The sequence below is a fragment of the Hemitrygon akajei genome, chromosome 3 (genome assembly GCF_048418815.1).
Source record: "Hemitrygon akajei chromosome 3, sHemAka1.3, whole genome shotgun sequence".
In the NCBI taxonomy this organism is placed as follows: Eukaryota; Metazoa; Chordata; class Chondrichthyes; order Myliobatiformes; family Dasyatidae; genus Hemitrygon; species Hemitrygon akajei.
The window spans coordinates 194,385,559-194,407,681 of record NC_133126.1 but is presented as its reverse complement, the minus strand read 5'-3'; the positions used below and the strand labels follow the sequence as shown (position 1 = coordinate 194,407,681).

At 40.1% G+C, this 22,123-nt stretch overlaps 1 protein-coding gene and 1 long non-coding RNA gene across 2 annotated transcripts in view; one reads left to right on the top strand and one right to left on the bottom strand.

The window, feature by feature from the left end:
- Positions 1–22,123, bottom strand: part of LOC140725770 (uncharacterized) — a 106,291-nt gene that overhangs the window by 19,463 nt on the left and 64,705 nt on the right. Inside the window, exon 2 of the long non-coding RNA XR_012098459.1 lies at positions 14,261–14,420. This is a non-coding gene — a long non-coding RNA (uncharacterized lncRNA). The remainder of the gene's footprint in view (positions 1–14,260; positions 14,421–22,123) is intronic.
- The window catches only part of prkci (protein kinase C, iota), a 140,462-nt gene that overhangs the window by 105,655 nt on the left and 12,684 nt on the right, over positions 1–22,123 (top strand). Inside the window, exons 12-17 of the mRNA XM_073041654.1 lie at positions 118–204; positions 859–994; positions 11,889–11,976; positions 13,718–13,843; positions 17,639–17,718; positions 20,027–20,116. Coding sequence (XP_072897755.1) covers positions 118–204; positions 859–994; positions 11,889–11,976; positions 13,718–13,843; positions 17,639–17,718; positions 20,027–20,116 — 607 coding nt within the window. The remainder of the gene's footprint in view (positions 1–117; positions 205–858; positions 995–11,888; positions 11,977–13,717; positions 13,844–17,638; positions 17,719–20,026; positions 20,117–22,123) is intronic.

Below are 22,123 nucleotides of genomic sequence, written 5' to 3'. Positions count from 1 at the left end.
CTTTCTCTGGGTGAATGGAGCAACATCTTCATAAAAATAAATGGCTGACGGTTATTTATCTTTAAAATTCAGCAATTGGTACTAGTTCAATAGCTAATTTAAATGATTTGCTTCCAGGCTGTTTTTTGTCATAGAATATGTGAACGGTGGAGATCTGATGTTTCATATGCAGAGGCAACGAAAGCTTCCAGAAGAGCATGCCAGGTAAGTAGATCAATTAGGCCAAATTATTTCTTTCTGTTACATTGTTTGTGAAAATATGCTGGCAGCAAACTCAATGGTATCAGATGTCTTGGAATTTGAAAATAATTATTCAATATATGTCACTAGATGACTTAAATATGATATTGCTTGAAGCATCATTGGATCATGTTGAATCTTGTTTCTGACTTTTGATTTGGTTTATTGATAATTCTGGGCATCTTTATTTCATTGACGAAGGGCTGCCCCATCCCTGGTTTTACTATATTAATAGTAAGGTGGCTGTTTTGTGGGCAGTGTGGTTGAGAAGGCAGTGGGTGAAAAGCATTGAGAATCCCTCCCACTGTAAAATTTGACCCCCCTCTGCCCCTCTTTCCCTATGTGCTCTTTCACATCTCACTGGCCCTTCGCTTCCCAGTCACCTGAGCCCCTCAGTGTTTTAAGGATAAGGAAAGAATATGAAAGACAAAGTATAGTCATTTATTAATTTCAACATGAGGCTCCAGGGAAAAGATTGAATCTACCGCAGAGTGTTTTTTTTGACTGGTTTAGAAAATTTGAGATGGATAAATGAAACTGACCTGTAGCTGTATGTTGTCATTTCTTCCATGTTTTTCCTGTCTGGAAAAGATGAGCCTTTTTTCTCATTTATGGCAGATTTTACTCTTCAGAGATCAGTCTGGCGTTAAACTACCTTCATGAACATGGGATAATTTACAGAGATTTGAAACTTGACAATGTCCTGCTGGATTCTGAAGGACACATAAAACTCACGGACTATGGAATGTGTAAGGTAAGATTGCACCATCCTAACAGTATCAGCAAACTTGTATTCATCAGCAGCAATTAAACTAGGTGTGACTCTCTATGCAAGCTTTATTATTTATGTAGATGATCAACAAATTATTTTGCAGCATAAACCTAGAAAAAAGTAAATGAGATGCATTGAAGAATTCTTCATGCAGAGAGGTTTCAGCCTTTCACCATAATGTAAAGCCACCTGACTTAGTGATGTTGCTCTAGTTCTTTGCCAGGATAATTGAAAGCACTTTGTGAATGGCACAGTTCTTGGGGAAATGACTGGGATTTTAATTTGGTTGATCATTTAGCCTTTCCGTTTCCTTCCTTTCTGTAATGGGGTCATTAATTGTGATTCTATGGGAATCTGTGACCTAAATGATGGCTTATAAATAGGCTCACCCTTTGCAGAATAAGTGAATAAATCAAGTTGATGCAAGTGGTGCAAGTATGTTTACATCATCTTCATTGCAATCAGGATTTGAGTCTGCACCCCCACCCCCCCCCCCACCCCCATCCCGGCCGCCAAAGCGATAACAGTGATAGTTTCAAATTGGAAGGTACATTATGGTCTCAATACTGTTCAGATGTTTAAACCTGTTCCTGTGGTTTAAGATAAGAAATAACAAGTTGCTAGTTAATCACAATGGATCCACTGTCACACAGTCTCATTATCTTGGGCACACATAAATAGTGCAAGCTCTTTCTAGCTCACTGAGATTTTGCTTTTCCCCTCAAAATGGTCTGTAGATTTAGATTCTCAATTTAGGAGGCCATTTGAGCCATAAAATTTATATTGGCTGTCAGAACTCTCTCACCTATCCCATTACCCCACTTATTCCCTTGTAACCATTCTCTCACGTGTACATCAACTCACTTCCACACGCCTGTAGATTCTCCCATCTACACTAGGAGCAATTTTACTATAGTTAATTAACCTACATAGTTTTATGGAATGTGGACAAAAATCAGATTGTCCACAAGGAAACTGATCTCGGAGTCTAAGCAATTCTGTAAAGAAGGCATCCAAAATCAGAATCAGACCTGGTTTGTTGGAACAGTGTGAATAGCAGCATTGTACCATATATCAGCCTAGGGGCCTGCTCCCTAGGCTTTAATCAGCTGCAGTTAGATTTACAGAAAAATCGTGTTATTAGTGTAACAAGAGATCCTCTATTGGTCATTAATAATCACTGTAAATTGTGCCATTAACTTGGCCTCAAAGGTTGACAATTTTATTTGACTTTAGAAGTTCGTTAAGAGAATTGGAAGATTTTTAAAGTATACATTGAAAGGTAAAGGTGACCCATGGGAGTTTCAGTTAAGATAACATTTATGTTTGCAATGAATTTTACTATTTAATTACCAAATCAAGCCTAGGCCACGTCTTCCCACAATTTGGATGACTGAGACTGAAGCAAGCTCAGGGCTGTGTCTTTTTATTTTCTCCTTCCTTTTTTGGCTAGTTTCTCATCAATTTTATAATAGCTACCTGCAGAGGCTGCTGTTTTTGGTATAGATAAGCATAAGACATAATTCCTTTAAAACTAAATGTATCTGTTATGCGTATTCACTTCCAGAGTGATGGAGTCTTTTTGCCAAGCTCAGCTTTCTAACGTATTAGCTGACCCTTGTAGAGATCAGTTGTTTTTGAGCAAGTTAAACTTCCAAGCAATATTCTTTGGTCAGCTTCTTCTTGTAAATGGGAATCAGTCTTCAGTTTTTTCATGTAAATAGCAGGGAATAATCAGTCTGAGGTCAAAGAATGGCTTTGTAAACCAACAGTACTTGTCTATAGAACAAATCATGCTGGCCAACAGCACCTGGGCTGACTGCTCAAGATGCAGTGTAAGACAAGATGGGTTATGTTGATTGACTTTTTTCAAACCAGACAACATTGGCTAAGTTATTTAGTTCAAGGAAGTTTTTAGATAAGATTGATACTATCGCTTACTACATTAAATAGCTCACCTGTTAAAAGTTGAAAGATTTGTGTGCTCAGAGAATCAATTTCACAGCGTTAATTGTGGGTATCTGGGAACTTTATCTCCAGAAGCTTTTAGATCATTTGTATAAAAAGGTATCTGAAAATATATCATGTGTGAAATCATCCAAGTGGCAGAAAGACGGTATAAATGTAGAGAGCAATCAGGTTTAGACCATGAGATATAGGAGCAGAAATAGACCATTTGGCTCATTGCATCTGCTTTGTCATTTCATCATGGCTGATCCAATTTTCCTCTCAGACCCAATCTCCGGCTTTCTTCCTGTAACCTTTCGAGCCCTGACTAATCAACAATTTGTCAGCCTCTGCCTTGAATGGTGGTCCATGGAGATACCAATGACATGGGTGGGATGAGTGACAAAGTTCTGCATAGGGAGTTCAGGGATTGAAGTGCTAAGTTAAGGGGCAGGACTTTCAGGATTATGATCTCAGGATTGCTACCCGTACCACGTGCTAGTGATGTCAGCATTAGGAAGATTATACAGTTTAATATGTCACTAAGGAGTTGGTGAAGGAGGGAGGGCATAAGATTTTTGGATCATTGAGCTCTCTTCTAGGGAAGGTGGGACCTGCACAGAAGGGATGGTTTGCATGTGAACTGGAGGGGGACAAATATCCAATTGGAAAGGTTTGTTAATGCTGCACAGTGGAGTTTAAGATCATAAGACATGAGCAGAATTAGGCCATTTGGCCCATTGAGTCTGTTCTGCCATCCAATCATGGCTGATCATTTTTTCCCTCTTAGCCCCACTCCCCAGCCTTCTCCCCATAACCTTTGATGCCATGGCCAATCAAGAACCTGTCAATCTCTGCCTCAAATACACCCAACAACCTGCCTGTGATAACAGATTCCACAAATTCACCACCCTCTGGCTAAAGAAATTTCTCTGCATCTCTGTTTAAAATGGGTGCCCCTTTATTTTGGGGCTAGGCCCTCTCGTCCTAGACTCCCCAACCATGAGCAACATTCTTTCAACATTCAAAACGTTTCAATGAAATCCCCCCCCACCCTTCTAAATTCCAGCAAGTACAGGTCCAGTGCCATCAAAAGTTCCTCACATGATAACCCATTCGTTCCTGGAATCATCCTTGTGAACCTCCTCTAAACCCTCTCCAGTGCCACACATCTTTTATATAAGGAGCCCAAAGCTGGTCACAATACTCAAGGTGGAGGCCTTATCAGTGCCTTGTAAAGACTCAGCATCACATCCCTGCCCTTGTATTCCAAACCTCTTGAAATGAATGCTAACATTTAATTTGCCTTCCTCACCACTGACTCAACCTGCAAGTTAATCTTCAGGGTGTTTTGCATGAGGACTCCCAAGTCCCTTTGCATCTCAGATTTTTGGATTTTCTCTCCTTCTAGAAAATAGTCTGCACATTTATTTCTCCTAAGTGCATGACATGCATTTTCCAACAATGTATTTCATTTGCCACTTTCTTTCCCATTCTTATAATCTGTCTAAGTTCTTCTGCAGCCTTCTTGTTCCCTCAACACTATTTGCCCCTCCACCAATCTTCATATCATCTGCAAGCTTGGTAACAAAGCCATCTATTCCATCATCTAAATCATTGATATATAGCATAAAAAGAAGCAGTTCCAACAACGACTCCTGTAGAACATCAGTAGTCACCGGCAGCCAACCAGAAAAGGATCCTTTTATTCCCATTCACTGCCTACTACCAATCGGCCAATGCTGTAACCATGCCAGTAACTTTACAGTAAAACCATGGGCTCTTAACTTGGTAAGCAGCCTTGTGTGTGGCACCTTGTCAAAGGCCTTCTGAAAATCCAAATATACAACATCCACTGTATCTACTTATCTATCCTACTTGTAATCTTCTCAAAGGATTCCAACAAGATCTTCAGGCAAGATTTTCCCTGAAAGAAAGCATGCTGACTTTGTCTTTTCTTGTCTCACCAAGTACTCCATAACCTCATCTTTAACAATTGACTCCAACATCTTTCCATCCACTGAGGTTACGATAACTGGTCTATAATTTCCTTTCAGCTACCTCCCTCCTATCTTAGAGTGGAATGACATTTACAATTTTCCAGTCCTCCAGAACCATGCCAAGAGTTCAGTGATTCTTGATAGATCATTACTAATGCCTCCACAGTCTCTACTGCCACCTCCTTCAGAACTCTAGCGTGCAGTTCATCTGGTCCAGGTGACTTATGTAGCTTTAGGTCTTTCTGCTTTTTGAGCACCTTCTCCTTTGTAATAGCAACTGCACACTTCTCTTCTCTCACACCCCTTCAACACCTGGCACACTGCTGGTGTCTTCCACAGTGAAGACTAATGCAAAATATTTATTTAGTTCATCTGCCATCTCCTTGTACCCTGTTATTATTTCTCCGGACCTATATCCACTCTCATCACTTTTTATTTGTTATATACTTGAAAAAGCTTTTTCTATCCACCTTGATATTTTCTAGATTGCTTTCATATTTCATCTTGTCTATCCTAATGATTCTTTTGGTTGCTTTCTGTAGGTTTTTAAAAGCTGTCCAGCACTCTATCTTCCCATTATTTTTTGCTTTGTTGTATGCCCTCTCTTTTGCTTTTACATTAGCTTTGACTTCCCTTGTCAGCAAAAATTGTAACATCTTGCCATTTGAGTATTTCTTTCTTTTTGGAATACATCTATCCTGCACCACCTTCATTTTTCTCAGAAACTCACGCCATTAATGTTCTGCTGTCATCCCTGAAGCATCTCCTTCCAATTTATTTTGGCCAACACCTCTCTCATACCACTGTAATTTATTTTATTCCACTGAACTACTGCTACGTCAGACTTTCTCCCTATCAAATTTCAAGTTGAATGCAATCATATTGTGATCACTGCCTCCTAAGGGTTCCTTTACCTTAAGCTCCCTAACTGTGTCGGTTTCATTACATAACACCCAATCCACTATAGCTCAATGACCAACTGCTCTAAAAAGCATTCTTGTAGGCATTCAACAAATTCACTCTTTTGGGATCCATCACCAACCTGAATTTTCCTATCAACCTGCATTTTAAAATATCCCGTGACTATCATAACATTGCCCTTTTGACTCACCTATTCTATTTCCCATTGTAATCTGTAGTCCACATCCCAGCTATTGTTTGGAGGTCTGTATAAACTGCCATCAGGGTCCTTTTACCCATGCATTTTCTTAACTCAGCCCACAAAAATTCAACATCTTCTGATTCTATATCACAATTTTCTAATGATTTCATGACATTCTTTACCAGCAGAGCCATGCTACCCCCTCTGACTACCCTCCCATCCCTCCGATACAACGTGTAAGTAACATTGGACAACTACAACCATCCTTCAGCCACAGTTTGGTGATGGCCACAATATCATGCCCAACAGTCTGTAATAATGCAACAAGATCATCCATATTATTTCTTATACTCTATGCGTTGAGATATAACACTTTTGAGTACTGCATTTGCAATGCTTTTTGGTTCTGCATCTACAATGCACTGGTACTGACCCTGCTGGCTGCAATTTTGTCCTTTCATCTGCCTGCCATTTCTGACAGTCAGGCTGCATGCTATCTTTGGTGTTTTTTTTTTACCATCTATCCGATCCTGAGTCCCTTCATTCCAGTTCCCATCCCTCTGCCAAAATTAACTTAAACTCTCCCTAACATCTCTAACATATCTGCCTGCCTCTCAGGTTCAGGTGCAACCCATCCCTTTTGTGCCTCCCCCAGAAGAGATCCCAATGATCAAAGAATCTGAAGCCCTGCCCCTGGCACCAACTTCTCAGACATACATTTAACTGCCAAATTATCCTGTTTATATCCTCACTGGCATATGGCACAGGTAGCAATCCAGAAATTACTACCCTGGAAGTCCTGCTTTTCAGCTTTCTGTCCAGCTCTCTAAATTCTCCCTTCAGGACCTCATTGCTTTTCCTTACTATGTCTTTGGTTTTAATATATACTAAGACATCTGGCTGCTCTCCCTCCCTCTCCAAAATGCTAATCTAGAGCTGCAGGGGTATAGTCAGTGGAGAGTTTGTACAAGCATATGTTGGTAAGATCACAAAGTTAGGAATCAAAACATTGAGAATGGGGCATCTAGTGTTCTAAACTGCCTAAATTTCAATGCAAGAAGTATTGTAGGACAGATGGATAATAGTGCTAAAGATCAGGCAAATAGTTTACAAACAGAGGCAATATATAGTGAGGAGAGACTGTTGATAGGGCGAAATTGCTGTCAACAGGTTGAATTGCAATGTAAAAGGCAGAAAAAAATTGAAAGGGATGAATACAGGACTGGGGGTGTTGTAAGGTAGATGAACTTGCAGCACAGTTGCAGATTGGCATATATGATCACTGAATCATGGCTGAAAGAAGATTATAGCTGGGAGCTTAATGTCTAAGGATACTTAATATATTGAAAGGATAGGCAGGAAGGCAGAGGGGGCAGTTTTGCTCTGTTGGTAAAAAAATTAAATCAAATCATTAGAAAGAGGTGACATAGGGTTGGAAGATGTTGAATCATTGTGGATTGAGTTGAGGAAGTGGCCTACAAATTACAATGTGAAAGAGAAAATGCATGCCCAGGGGGCAATGTTACAGTAGTCACCGGGACTCCAATGTGCAGGTAGATCGGGAAAATCAGGTTGGTGTTGATTCCAGGAGGGAGAATTTCTAGAGTGCCTACGCAATGGCTTTTTAAGAGCATCTCATGGTTCAGCCCACTAGAGGATCAGCTGTTCTGCATTAGGTCCTGTGCAATGAACTAGAATTGATTAGAGAAAGTAAAAGAAGCTTGAGGAGCAAGTGATCATAAAATGTTTGAATTCACCCTGAAATTTGAGAAGGAGAAGCTAAAGTCTGCTGTATCAGTATACAGCGGAGTAAAGGGCATGAGAAAACAACTGGCCAGAATTGATTGAAAAAGAACACTGGCAGAGATAACAGCAGAGCAGCAATGGCTGGAATTTCTGGAAGCAATTGTGAAAGCACTGGATATATACATCCCAAAGATGAAGAATTATTCTAAAGGCAAGTTAACACAACTGTGGCTAACAAGTGAAGTGATAGTCAACATAAAGCCAAATAGAGGGCATATAATAGGGCACAAATTAGTGGGAAGTTAGAGGATTTGGAAGCTTTCAAATACCAACAGAAGGCAGCTAAAAAAGTCATTAAGAAGGTAAAGATGGAATAGGAAAGTAAGCTAGCCAATAGTATTAGAGGCTACCAAAAGTTTCTTCAGATACATAAAGTGTAAAAGAGGCGAGAGTGGATATCAGACCGTTGGAAAATAATACTGGAGAGGTGGTAATGGGGTCAACTGAATAAATATTTTGCATCGGTCACCACTGTGGAAGACACTAGCTGCATGGTGGAAGTTCCAGGCATCAGGGGACATGAAGTGTGTAAAGATACTGTAAGTAGAGAGAAGGTTCTTGGGGAACTGAAGTCTGAAGGTAGAGACCTGATGGCGTATACCCCACTGTTCTGGAAGAGGTGGCTGAAGAGATTGCTGAGGCATTAGTAATGATCTTTCAAGATTCACTAGATTGATTCTGAAATCATTCCGCAAGTGTGGAAAATTGCAAGTGTCACTCCACTCTTCAAGAAGGGAGAGAGGCAGAAGACAGGAAACTCTTGGCCTGTTAGTCTGACCTCAGTGGTTGGGAAGATGTTGGAGTCCATTCTTAACATAAGAAATAGGAGCAGGAGTAGGCCATCCGGCCCATCGAGCCTGCCCCGCCATTCAATAAGATCATGGCTGATCTGTCCGTAAAGTCAGCTTCATCTGCCTGCCTTTTCCCCATAACCTTTAATTCCCCTAATATGTAAAAATCCATCTAACTGAAACTTTAATATTGCCTGGGCAGAGAATTCCACAGTTTGAGGATGAGGTCTCAGGGTACTTGGAGGCGCATGATAAAAATAGACCATAGTAAGCAGGCTTTCCTCAAGGGAAAATCTTGCCTTTCAAATCCGTTGGAATTCTTTGAAGAAATAACAAGCAGGATAGAGTAAAGAGAATCAGTTGATTTTGTGTGCTTAGATTTTCAGAAAGCCTTTGAGAAGGTGCCAGACATGAGGCTGCTTAACAAGCTACTGGCCCACAGTATTACAGGAAAGGTTCCAGTATGCATAAAGCAACGGCTGATTTGCAGGAGGCGAAGAGTGGGAATAAAAAGTCTTTTCTAGCTGGTTGCCGGTGAACAGTGGTGTTCCACAGGAATCTGTGTTGGGACTGTTTCGTTTTCTGGTATTTGTCAATGATTTGGATGATGGAATTGATGGCTTTGTTGCAGAGTTTGCAGATGATATGCAGATGAGTGGAGCAGCATGTAGTTTTGAGAAAGTAGAGAGGCTATAGGACTTAGACAGATTAGGAGAATGGGCAACATAATGGCAGATGGAATACAGTATTGGAAAGTGTATAGATAGATACTTCATTGATCCCAAAGGAAATTACAGTGTCACAGTAGCACTTCAAGTGCCCAGATATACAAATATTAGAAGAGAAGTAAGGAAGAATAAAAATATTACCTTAAAAATGAGATGTACAAGATTTAGAAGTCAAATATTACAAGATTTCCAAGTTCACACTAACAAGATGGTAGTGCAAGAATTACCATAATAATAATATATGGTTTCATTAGCCCAATGAAGCAGTGCAGGCTACCTCAGTAAATATATTTAAGACCAAGTTGGATAGACTTTTGCAAAGGGGAAAATGCAGGTAGGTGAAGATGAGTCTGTGGCCAGATCAGCCATGATCTTTCTGAATAGCGGAGTGGGCTCAACGAGCCAGATGGGCTACTCCTGCTCCTTCCTATTTCTTGTACTCTTATAGAGTAATGGGTGCACATTCATCCGTCTAGATAAAAAGTGATGATGGTATTGCACAGGGTGTCTGCGATAGCAAGGTGTGGTAAACAGCTAAACAGAGCTTAAACAATGCTGTGGTAAACAGAGGTTAATAACAGCCTCACAGCAGGTGGCCATCACTTCCCCGGCTATAGTCATTATAGAGCCTAATGACCAATGGTAAGAATGACCTCATAGTGCTCTTTGGAGCAGCACATTTGTCTTACTCTGTTACTGAACGTGCTCCTCTGATCAGCCAAGGTGGCACGCAGAGGGTGAGAAACATGGTCATGCACTTTGGTAGAAGAAATGAAAGTGTTGACTATTTTCTAAATGGGGAGAAAATACAAAAAAAAACTGAAGTGTAAAGAAACTGGGAGCCTTTGTGCAGAATTCCCTAAGGGTAAATTTGTAAGCTGAGTCTGTGGTGAGGGAGGTAAATGCAATATTAGCATTCATTTCAAGAGGCCTAGAATATAAAAGCAAGGATGTAATGTTGAAACTTTATAAAGCACTGGTGAGGAGGCCTCACTGTGCTGAAACTGAAGAAGGTTCAAAGGAGATTCATGAAAATGATTCCAGGATTAAATGGCTAGTCATATGAAAAGCATTTAATGGCTCTGGGCCTATATTCGCTAAAATGCAGAAGAATGATGGGTGACCTAATTGAAACCTATCAAAATGTGAAAGGCCTTGATAGATTGGATATGCAGAGGATATTTCCTATTGTGGGAGAGTCTAATACCGGGGGAGATAGCCTCAGAATAGAGTGATGTCCTTTTAGAACAGAGATGAGGAATTTGTTTAGCCAGAGATTGGTGAATCTGTACAATTCTTTGCCGCAGGAATCTATGGAAGCCAGGTCTTTATGTATATTTAAGGCAGAAGTTGTTAGATTCTTGATTGGTCATGGCATGAAGAGATATGGGGAGAAGGCAGGACATTGGGGCTGAGAAGAAAAATTGGATCAGCCACAATGAACTCGCAGAGCAGACTCGATGAGCCAAATTGCCTAATTCTGTTCCTATATCTTATGGTCTTATAAATATATGTAAAGTCTTGGCCTCCACAGCTGCCTTGGGCAAAGAATTCCTCAGATCCCCCACTCTGGCTAAAGAAATTCCTCCTCATCTTTGTTCTGAAAGGACTCCCCTGTATTCTGAGGCTGTGTCTTCTGTTCTTAGACCTCTCCCACCGTAGAAAACATCCTCTCCACATCCATTCTATCAAGGCCTTTCACCATTTGATAGGTTTCTTTGAGGTCACCCTCATTCTTCTGAATTCTAGTGAATACAAGCTGAGGTTTGTTAGGAATAGTCATGAAACAGCAAGAATGACGGAAACGAGGTGAACTGGGACCTATTCCTCTGCCTTTGATTTCTACAACTGACTATTAGTTTGTTTGCAACTCTTTCATTTTAGTTTATTGGAATTGTATGTGTTTTAGATTTTTTTTATAAGATAGAAAAACTGAGTTTTAAATCTGTTTTAGGAATTTTGTCTGGAGTTAAACGTGTGTCACCAAAAATACTTTGTTAGCCTGAAGTATCTCCTCCTTGGTAGGGAAGAAGGACCCACCACTGAAATAATGGGTATTGGCAGGTAAAATTGCTGTGGAGGTTTAATAGAGAAGTGTACTTGTCTTTGAAGAGTAGATAGCTACATATAACCTCCCTTTAGCTACTTGTAGCTATCTGTATCAGATAAGGCCTAAGATCTTCATTCAAGTTTAGAGCTTTGCATTCAGCAAATCCAGTACTATTGAGTATTTCAGTTAACGATTAATACTATGGGTAGAAAGACGGTCAAGGTTAGTTATTGGAAATGACGTATTTCACTGTATGTTTTGATGTAGATACGATAAATGACCTTGAATTTTGAGTTTGGTTAAATTATTAACATCACCTATTTCTGACAGACAATGTACTGGATCCTGCAAGACAGAATACCCTTGAGACTTTTAAATAATGGAAACTTAGAAATAGTGTTAATAATACCTATTGTATACTTGATTCACTTGATTCCTAACTTTGTTTGCAGGAAGGATTGAGGCCTGGAGATACAACCAGCACATTCTGTGGTACACCCAATTATATTGCTCCAGAGATCCTACGAGGCGAAGATTATGGTAATCTTATTTGAATGTTCCATTTAATTGTAGCAGTTAAAAATCCACGTGTCATTTTACTCCTAGAAGGAGTAGCTGTTGGTGAGAGAATGAAGATTAGTGTTACTATTTGCTTGCATATTTGGGGGCTTCCTCTCAAGAAGAAAGAGTGAGAACTCTGTGTAATGTTTATGAATTCCCCATTGAAAAATTCTTGTAGCTGCAATGGGAGATGATCACCATCCCACCCTGTCATGCATCAAAGTTGTTTGACATTGAAAGATCATTAAGTGAAAGGAAGATTTTTTTTAGTATGCCTTGAAAGGTAAAGATGACCTGCAAGGAGTTTTGCTTAAGATGGTAACCATGGCCAGAGGGTGGAATTAATTGCTGCAGATGGCTGTGGAGACCAAGTCATTGTGTATATTTAAAGCGGAGGCTGATGGGTTCTTAATTAGAAAGGATGTCAAAGGTTATGGGAAGGTGGCAGGAGAATGAAGGTAAGAGGGGAAAATAAACCAGCCATGATAGAATGGTAGAACAGTCAAAATAGGCTGAATGGTCTGATTATGCTCCTGTGTATTATGGTCTTATGTGATCAAGCTGAGCAAATTTACTTCCACTTCTCTGTTAGAATTTTGGCCATCACAGAATTTCCATAGCTTGCAAAAAAAATCAAAGCACATCACTGAAGTAATGCTAAGCTATTTTTAAAGGAAAAAATCTGTACTTTGTAGTCAGTTTTAAGCGGGAATACTTCCCCATCTACTGTTAATTTTCTACCATCTTCTATTTCATCATTAATAAGGACAGCATAATTTCTCAGTAGTGATGTAGTAATTTGTTTTCAGTATGACACCTGCCAAACCTTCCCAAGTGATTAGGATATCACACTGCAATATTTACATTCATAGCAAGGAGGTGGAGTACCTCATAAAATATTAGGCATCTGGGTGATGTTTATTCCACCTAGAGGATTAGTTTTAATCCTGTCTGCCTGCCCTCTATTTCTTTCCTCCAACCAGTTACCAATCCTGTTTTAAATGTGGACAGAGTTACAAGGTTGATAAGTAATTTGAAGGTCAAAAACAGACTTTTTTTCTTACACTATTCAATTAGTATGAATCAGTGAGTGAATTATGGTCTGAAATACATTGCTTAAAAGCACAGTGGAAGCAGAATCATTGTATATTTCAAAATGAGATTTGATCAGTAACAGAGCTGGGCTAGGGAAAGAACAGCAGGTGGGACACTATGCTGGGTCGTTCAGAGGTGCAATGCTCAGTACTGTGGTATGCAATTGTATTTTGCATATTGCGACATGGAAATTAATTTTCAGTATTGTGGAATGTTTTATTAAAGGCATGATTGGACTCTTACTAAACTGGTTAATGTTTTATGCTTGGTTAATGTAATGCTTGAGGAAATTGGGTGACTAAGAATGAAATTGGTGGCTTTGCAAGTGCAGTATATTTGATCAAACTCTTGTTGAAGGTTGTATTTTCTGGACTTATGAGACTATGATGATGTCAGTTGAGTTAAATGAAGTTGTATATTATGTTGGTTGAATATTCTAGGTAATATTGATATTGGGCAGCACTTGTAGGTTTTTATTTGATATTAATTATTTTTCATGTGATTGATGCCTCCTTTGGGCATATAATTCATTTAGAATCAAGTGTAATGTAAACTGCCTCCTAGTGGATTAATATTGTCTGTTGTATAATTGTAGATTTTTGAATGGAAATATGTTTATTTCTAGGTTTCAGTGTGGATTGGTGGGCACTGGGAGTGTTGATGTTTGAAATGATGGCAGGACGATCGCCATTTGATATAGTGGGGAGCTCCGATAATCCAGATCAGAACACAGAGGACTACCTCTTCCAAGGTACATTACACCTTTCTTTCATTTGTGATTTTCTTGAACAATAACTAAAACTTTGAACCAGTAGAGGGTGCTGCTTTTTTATCTGCATACTTGTACAATGATTTGTCATGTGTGAGATAAAGCTTTAAGCTATTTTATCAGGGTGTATTTAATGTTCCCGCAGGAGGCATCAGAGAAATTCCCTCAGATGCAAATAAATGAGAAAGGAAAATGAGCTTTCAGCTTCAGTGAGTCAAGAAGCCATGTCATTTTGAGAGCAGTAATTTTAAACTGCTTATAGATCTTATATGCAACCTGTGTTTCTAACCATATGTGACAGGTAGATTCATTGTGAACTCTGCAAAAGACTAGTTTAAAAATAAACTGAAAAAATGTATGATGTAGAATGTGCCATTGTACAATGGAAGGTTCCAGTACCTTAAGAAGCCATCTTCTTTGGCAGACCTTCAAACTTGAGGATGACTTATTTCCACTTCAGTTCTCTGTATTCTGAGGTGGCTGATGATATTGTGTGGAACCCAGTCTCTTCTGCAGATGGGGCAGGAGGTTAGTGGTCGGGGTTGATGTATTCCTCCATCTGTTAACAACAAAATGTTTATTTGTTTAGAAATACAGCATGATAAATTAAGCCTGGGCTGCCCAAATACACCCAAGTGACCAGTTTGCCTACTACCCGTACATCTTTGGAATGTGGGAAGAAACCTGAGCACTCAGATAAAACCCATGTGGTCAAAGGGAGAACGTCGAAACTCCTTTCAGACAGCAGCAGGAATTGAACCTGGATCACTGATTCTGTAAAGCTTTCCGCTGGCTGCTGTGCTGCCATGGTGCCCTATATACATGAGGTTTGTAGTTCCATCCTGAATATTCCCTTAAGACTTAGAGCTATCAGTGGCCACAAATTCCCAGAAATCAGTTGCAATGGTGTACCTTTTTCAAAGTGCTTGACTCTTTCAACCTTTTCCTCTGGTAATGTTTTCCCAGGACAGAGTGGTGTATCTATTAGAGAGCAGGAGTCCATCTTTTCCAGGGTATTACTGAGACCCTCTGGAGGGTGAAGGAGCAGATTGGTGGAAACCTTTGGGTTATGTTTAATGCTAATCCCCTTGTATGCTTCAATGAATGAACCATTGATGAATTGGAGTTTGGCCTCTGAGCATGTGGAAGCATTGTCTGGCTATTGTAACTCGACTACTGTAATGCTAACGAATTTTCTTAGAAAAATGGATAGTATGGAATGTTATGACCATCAGTTCTCCTGATGAGGCCTCAACCTGTTTTTTTGGGACAACACCAAATGATAACTAGGCTCCAGGCCTAGAGGTGCAGTATACCAGCCTTGACTTGGCTGTACACACACTTCGTAATGAAATGGCAGTGGGTTTAAGTCCAAGTTTAAAGTCATAAGCCACCTTGGTTGATACGTAGCAAACACAGTCTGAAGGTTCTAGAATCTGGAGCAAGGAACAACCTGCTGGAGGAGTTCAACTCAAGCAGGCCAGACACCTTTCCTTTGGTGGGAGAGTCTAGGGCCAGAGGGTGTAGCCTTAGATTACAAGGATGTCCCTTTAGAATAGAGATGCAAGGAATTTCTTTAGCCAGAGGATGGTGAATCTGTGGAATTATTGCTATGGCTGTGGAGGCCGTCATTGGGTATATTTAAAATAGAAGTTGACAGGTTCTTGATTCAAAGGTTAAAGGAAAAGGCAGGAAAATGGAATTAAGAGGGATAATAAATCAGCCATATTCAATTGTCAGAGAGACTGAATGGGTCTATGGTCTTCATAAACTGATCCAATCTTGCCCAGGCATTTCCTGAAAGGGAACATGCCTTTTAAAGTCTGACTGTCTCTTGACTGGCTGTACGTGATCCAGCAAACTCTGAATCTCTGGTCTAAGTTTCATTCATTACAGCCGTGACCAGTCTGAAACTGAAGTACTTCATCTCAAGCTGACTGTTATATAAGTGTTAGTTCTTGGACGAAGCTAAGTTTAAGTGCCTGTGTATCTCATTTAAGGAACAATTGGGATGCTGTGAAGTGTCTTTTAATCCATGCATTGTGAGCACACAATTACACTGCCTAAATGGCAAGAGGAGTCTGTCACTCCTCAACCTCCCCCACTCATCCAGTCACATCAAAGCCCAGAAAACTGAAATAGAAACAAGTCAGCACCACTACTTTATCACTTGTCAGTCACCTTTTGTACAGATACTCTTGTACCTTGAGTACTTTATGCACATGTAATCAGTCTCTGTACATAAGCTAATCTTATGTATTAACTGTATATTTGTGTTTTTTATTATGTTCTTTATGCTTATTGTATTTTTTTTGTGCTGCATGTGATCCAGGGATTTTGTTTTCTCTTTGCACTTGTGTACTGATGAATGTCAATAAACAATCTTGAATAACAGCCATGAACACCATGCAAAATGCTGGATGATCTCAACAGGTCAGGCTGCATCCATGGAAAGAAAAAAATAATTGACACTTTGGGCCAGGACCCTTCATCAGGACTGGGGACAAGCCAGATCAAAAAGAAGGGAAAGGGGTACAACCTCAGTTTCTGTCTACCTCTATCTCCCACTCCTTCCCCTCCTCCAGTTCCCTAATCTAGTTTATTCCCCCTTCTTTTCCAGTCCTGATGAAATATCTCAGCATGAAATGTCAACTGTTTATTCCCCTCCATGTATGCCTGACCTGCTGAGTTCTTTCAGCATTTTGTGTGTTGCTCTAGATTTCCAGCGTCAGCAGAATCTCTTGTGTACAGTTACTTATGCTGAGAAAAAGCGGGCTGAACTGTGCATCAGAGTTTTCCTTTTAATCGGATGAAACTAACCAGTTCCTATGTTGTTCGTAAACTCGGGCAACTGGTCATGAAGGGTCGGGTGTGGTTGTCTTTTGACACTTAGCAAACCGGCTTTTACTTCAACATTATATAGGAAAGAATGTGAGAAAATGAAATTAAGCTGTAATATGCCTTAGTAGTTGATAGCAGTACGCAGTTTTTATTTTATGACTTGCTAACCTCATCCCTATCAATTTCTATTGTTATCAAGTCTTCTTGGAACTACATCTGCTCTAACTCACCAATATTAATATACATCTCTTGGCTCAGAGGAACAACTTTTTGATTGCTTCATTTGAGTATTGATTCTGCTACATAATTGTTACGTGGTGTAGTTTGATCGTGCTGTGATTTTCTTTTTCAAAATAAGACACAATGTACATGTTTATACAGCAAGAAATTTTAATGAAACTACACCAGAGTTTTCAAGATCTTATGGTGTGAATTAACTGCTATGTTGTATGTTATGATAAGTTCTGCAATTTGGGACTTGTACTCACTGAGCACAAGATAGACCAGGAGTTCAAATGTAACTATTGTGTTAAAAAATCTGTGTACTTGTATCATGCTGAGATGGATATTTTTCTTCATAAGAAAATGTAACAAGCATACCATAGCAAATAATTTGTAATAAATGAGTAATCTCATTTGTAACTTTTAGAATCTTGAAAATACTAAAACGTGTTTTGTCTTTCCCTGGTACTAATTATCTTTTAATATTTAAAGATTCATGACCATTGTGCTCTTTAGTTTTTCTTTAGAACAACATTTGTCAAATACACAATTCCTAATAGTTTTAAAAATCAAACCTTTACTGGAAGTTAATTGTCAAGGAGTACAAGATAATGAGCGTACAGTTAGGATTTGTGTTGACAATAGTCCTAAGCATCATATAATATTTGTTCTTGGCACACTGCTAATTTGAGCTTGTACCTTTGTGCATTTCAGTCATTTTGGAAAAACAAATACGAATTCCACGCTCACTCTCTGTCAAAGCTGCAAGTGTATTAAAGGGATTTCTCAATAAGGTATTGATTTCTGACAAGTGGCATTGCCTGTATTTAATGGTTGAACCTTCTAGAAAGGTAAAACAATATTCTTCATCCTGTGAACCTAAAATTGTTTTGTTGAGAACATAAACCCAGTAATGACCAATTACTTACTCTGCAGATGCTTGTGGGCTAAATTCTCAAAACAAATATTAGAAGCAGAATTAGCAGTTACCTGGGCTGAATTTCACTACATTTGTTGAAAGCAAATCATGCCGAACTAGAAATTTTTTTTTAGCTGAAGTAACAGAAAAATGCTATAGGAATGCAAACACAAGAAAATCTGCAGATGCTGGAAATTCAAGCAACACACACAAAGTGGTGGAACGCAGCAGGCCAGGCAGCATCTATAGGAAGAAGTACAGTCGTCATTTCGGGCCAAAACCCCTCGTCAGGACTAACTGAAAGAAGCGATAGTAAGAGATTTGAGGGGGGAGGGGGAGATCTGAAATAATAGGAGAAGACAGGAGGGGAAGGGATGAAGCTAAGAGCTGGAAAGTTGATTGGCAAAAGGTATACACAGCTGGAGAAGGGAAAGGATCATGGGAAGGGAGGCCTAGGGAGAAAGAAAGGGTGAGGGGAGCACCAGAGGGAGATAGAGAGCAGGCAAGGAGTGATTGTGAGAGGGGCAGAGAGAGAAAAGAAGAAAAAAGTTGGGGAATAATAAATAATAAGGGATGGGGTAAGAAGGGGAGGGGAGGGCATTAATGGAAGTTAGAGAAATCAATGTTCATGCCATCAGGTTGGAGGCTACCTAGACAGAATATAAGGTGTTGTTCCTCCAACCTGAGTGTGGCTTCATCTTGACAGTAGAGAGGCCATGGATAGACATATCAGAATGGGAATGGGACGTGGAATTAAAATGTGTGGCCACTGGGAGATCCTGCTTTCTCTGGAGGACAGAGCGTAGGTGTTCAGCAAAATGGTCTCCCAGACTGTGTTGGGTCTCACCATTAGAGAGAAGGCCGCACCGGGAGCACCGGATGCAGTATGTTACACCAGCCGACTCACAGGTAAAGTGTCGCCTCACCTGAAAGGACTGCAGTTGGGATAATTGGACTTCCAAAAAGCACATATGCTGCCATAGTAGTCTGGTTAACAAGATTTAAAACCATGGAGTACAAGGGGTTGCAGAGATATGGATGAAAAATCAGTTAAGTAGCCAGCAACAATGGTAGTGAACAGATGTTCCTCTGACAGGATGTCGGTGTGTATGGCATTCTCCTAAGGTCCACAGTAGAATAACACATACAAGCTGCTGGAGAAACTCAGGCAGCACAGGTAAAATAAATGAATAAACAGTAAATGTTTCTGGCTGAACCCCTTCATCAGGACTGGAAAGGAAGGGGGAAGAAGCCAGAATAAAAAAAGTCAGGCAAGGGAAATGAGTACAAACTGTAGAAGGTAATAGGCAAAGCCAGGTGGATGGGAGATGAAGTGAGAAGCTGGGAGGTGATGAAGGTAAAGGGCTGGAGAAGGAGGAATCTGATAGGAGGAGAGAGTGGGACCATGGGGGAATGAAAGAGGGAGGGAACTAGGGTGAAGTGATGCTGCTTTCTTGAATATAAATTGATGACTTGGGTGTGCAAGGCACTCATTTCAAATTTGCAAATGAGACAAATATTGGTGGCATAGTAAGCTCGATGATGTCAGACACCAAAGAAACGTATGCACTCTGGTGGAATGGGCTGAAAGTTTATCACCAAAGATGTTTTTATACCCAGTGAGTAATCTGGGTTCTGTATCCACTACTAGGGGAGTCAGGTAAGGAGATTTAATTGCAATATTCAAAAAGGAGTTGTATCTGAAAGGAAAATAAATGTGTAGGGCTATGGAATGGGAGCAGGAGAGTGAGATTTGCTTGATGGCATTTAAACAGATGTGAAACAGACTTGACAGGCTGACTGGACGTAAATCTGTGAATGCAGTGTTGAAGTGCAGTCAAGGTGAAGCTGCTAAGAGGCTATGAGGAAGTTTGAGTAGCTCAAATTTCCTGGTCCTTCTGAGGAAAATGCCAGTGGTTACTCCAGAATTATCAGCATTCCCTCAAGGTCCAGGTAAAAGAATCCTGTCAGCATACATCAGAATGTATAAAACTGAATGTATAACCAAGACTTCACAGTTTCTTTGGATTATTTGTGTTTGTGATATTTGCACCTGTTCATGGCACTCTACTTGGGAACAGCCAGTGATCTACTGATTTGTATTAGTTAAATTCCAAATGTTGCTTGCTTTCATAAAATGACCTTTGCAATTCTCTTACAATCTTATTTGTGCTTTATTTCAGGATCCCACAGAACGACTCGGATGTCACCCACAGACAGGATTTGCAGATATTCAGGGAAATTCTTTCTTCCGCAATGTAGACTGGGACTTGGTGAGTGTGGAACAAATTTCTGCAATAAAATGCATGATATTTCAACTAGATCACTCTTCCTTGTAGGTCATCTTGTTGAGTCATAGAGTACTACAGCACAGAAATATCTAGTCTGTGGTCAATTGTTGTTCTGCCTAGTCCCATTGACCTGTGCCTGGATGATAGCTTCCACGCTTCTCCCATCTATGTACCTATCTAAATTTCTCTTTACTGTTGAAATATAACCTGCATCCACCACTTCCGCTTGCAGTTGTTACACGCTGTCAGCATCCACTGAGTGAAGAAGTTCTCTCTACCCCCCCCCCCCAACACAAACCTGGGTTCCACTTAGATATTTCATCTTTCACCCTTAACCCATGACCTTTAATACTAGTTTCACCCAACCTCTATGCGCCTTATAATTTTGAATACTTGAGATGCTTGGGTAGGGTAAATGCAAGCATTCATATGGAGTGATTATAGCATGAAAGGGGATATTTAGCCCATCATTTATGGATTGCCTTGCTGCCAAAGGGGTGTCTAAATCCACTAGCCACTTCTTGATAATCTTGTAATTTTTTTCTTTATTGCATATTTATTCATATACCTGCCTAACATCTACAGGCATTGCATTTCAGATTCCAACCAAACTCTACAAAACAAATTCTACATTCTCTTTCCCATGACGATATGCCTGTGACCTTTGGTTCAGCCATTCTACCAAAAGGAACAGCCATCTTTACTGTTTTGTCAGTCCAGACCCTTCATATCAAATACTGTTTTGACAAAAGTACTCTTAGCTTCTCTAATTTGTCATACAGCATGGAAACAGAGTCTTTGACCCAACTTGTCCATGCTGTGATGCCCAGCAAGCTAATCTCATCTGCCTGTATTTGGCCCATAGCCCTCTTAACCTCCTATATCGATATACTTATCAAAATGTCTTTTAAGTGTTACTTATGTGCCTGCCTCAACCACTATTTGTCCTTGTAGCTGCTGTCTCATCTCAGGAACCATCCTTGTGAATCTTTTCTAAACTCTCTGACAGTTGAGGCAATCTAAATTGGCTGCTTAAAACAACCAATAAATGATGAGTGACTTGCTTGGCAAAGGCCAAAAATGTGTATACCATATTAACCATATTTTCAATCTGTCCTGCCTCTTGCAATGAAGTGCATCCTTAGCCCCAGATCTCTCTGCCCCTCTCCCTAGTTTACAGTCCCTTAATTCAGGAGAGCCTGCCTCTTTCTCAGCTGACCATGAAATCATCTTCCTCCAAGATAGAAATCTGTGTTGGGCCCATTTTGGTGGAGGAGGTGGAGTCAGTAGGAGGATGGGCGAATGGAGAAGGTGAAGAAATGGGTTGATGAGGTCAGAGAACAAAGGACTCCTGTCTGAAGCAACTTATGGAATTTGGGACATCAAAATAATCAAAAGATCTGATGTCAGAGTATGTTAAGATCTTTTCAAAGCTTTGTCAGTGAGAGTTTGGAAGCATTTTTAAGAACAAGTGCTCTGAAGTAGGCCATGATAGGGTACATACACAAATCTAAAATGGAGAAGGGAAGTGGATTTTTTAGCAACCAACGATCTGCTGGAAGAATTCTTAAGTCAAACATAATGGGAAAAAAACGCCACCTATGGAAAGGAAAGGAATTATTGATGTCTTGGGGCAAAACTTTGCATCACAACTGAATGGAGAGGTGGGGGGGGGGGTGAATATATAGTGGGGAAGGGAAGTGCCCAGGCCAACAATTCCTTCACACAACCCACCACCCCCCAAACACAGATGCAGCTTGACCCACTATGCTGTCCAGCAGGTTGCTTGTAGTTCTACATTCCAGTATTTCCAGTCTTCTGTCTTCATGTGGATTTTTCAATTGGCTGATAAATGAGAGAGGTCTGCACTGTAACCAGCATTCTGTGCAATTCTCAGTTATGCTTCACAAAAATATGTTTCTTGTTGGGAATGCCAGCCTGAAACTTTTGGAGAAATATTTAAAAAGATTTGTGATCAGCTTTATTAAT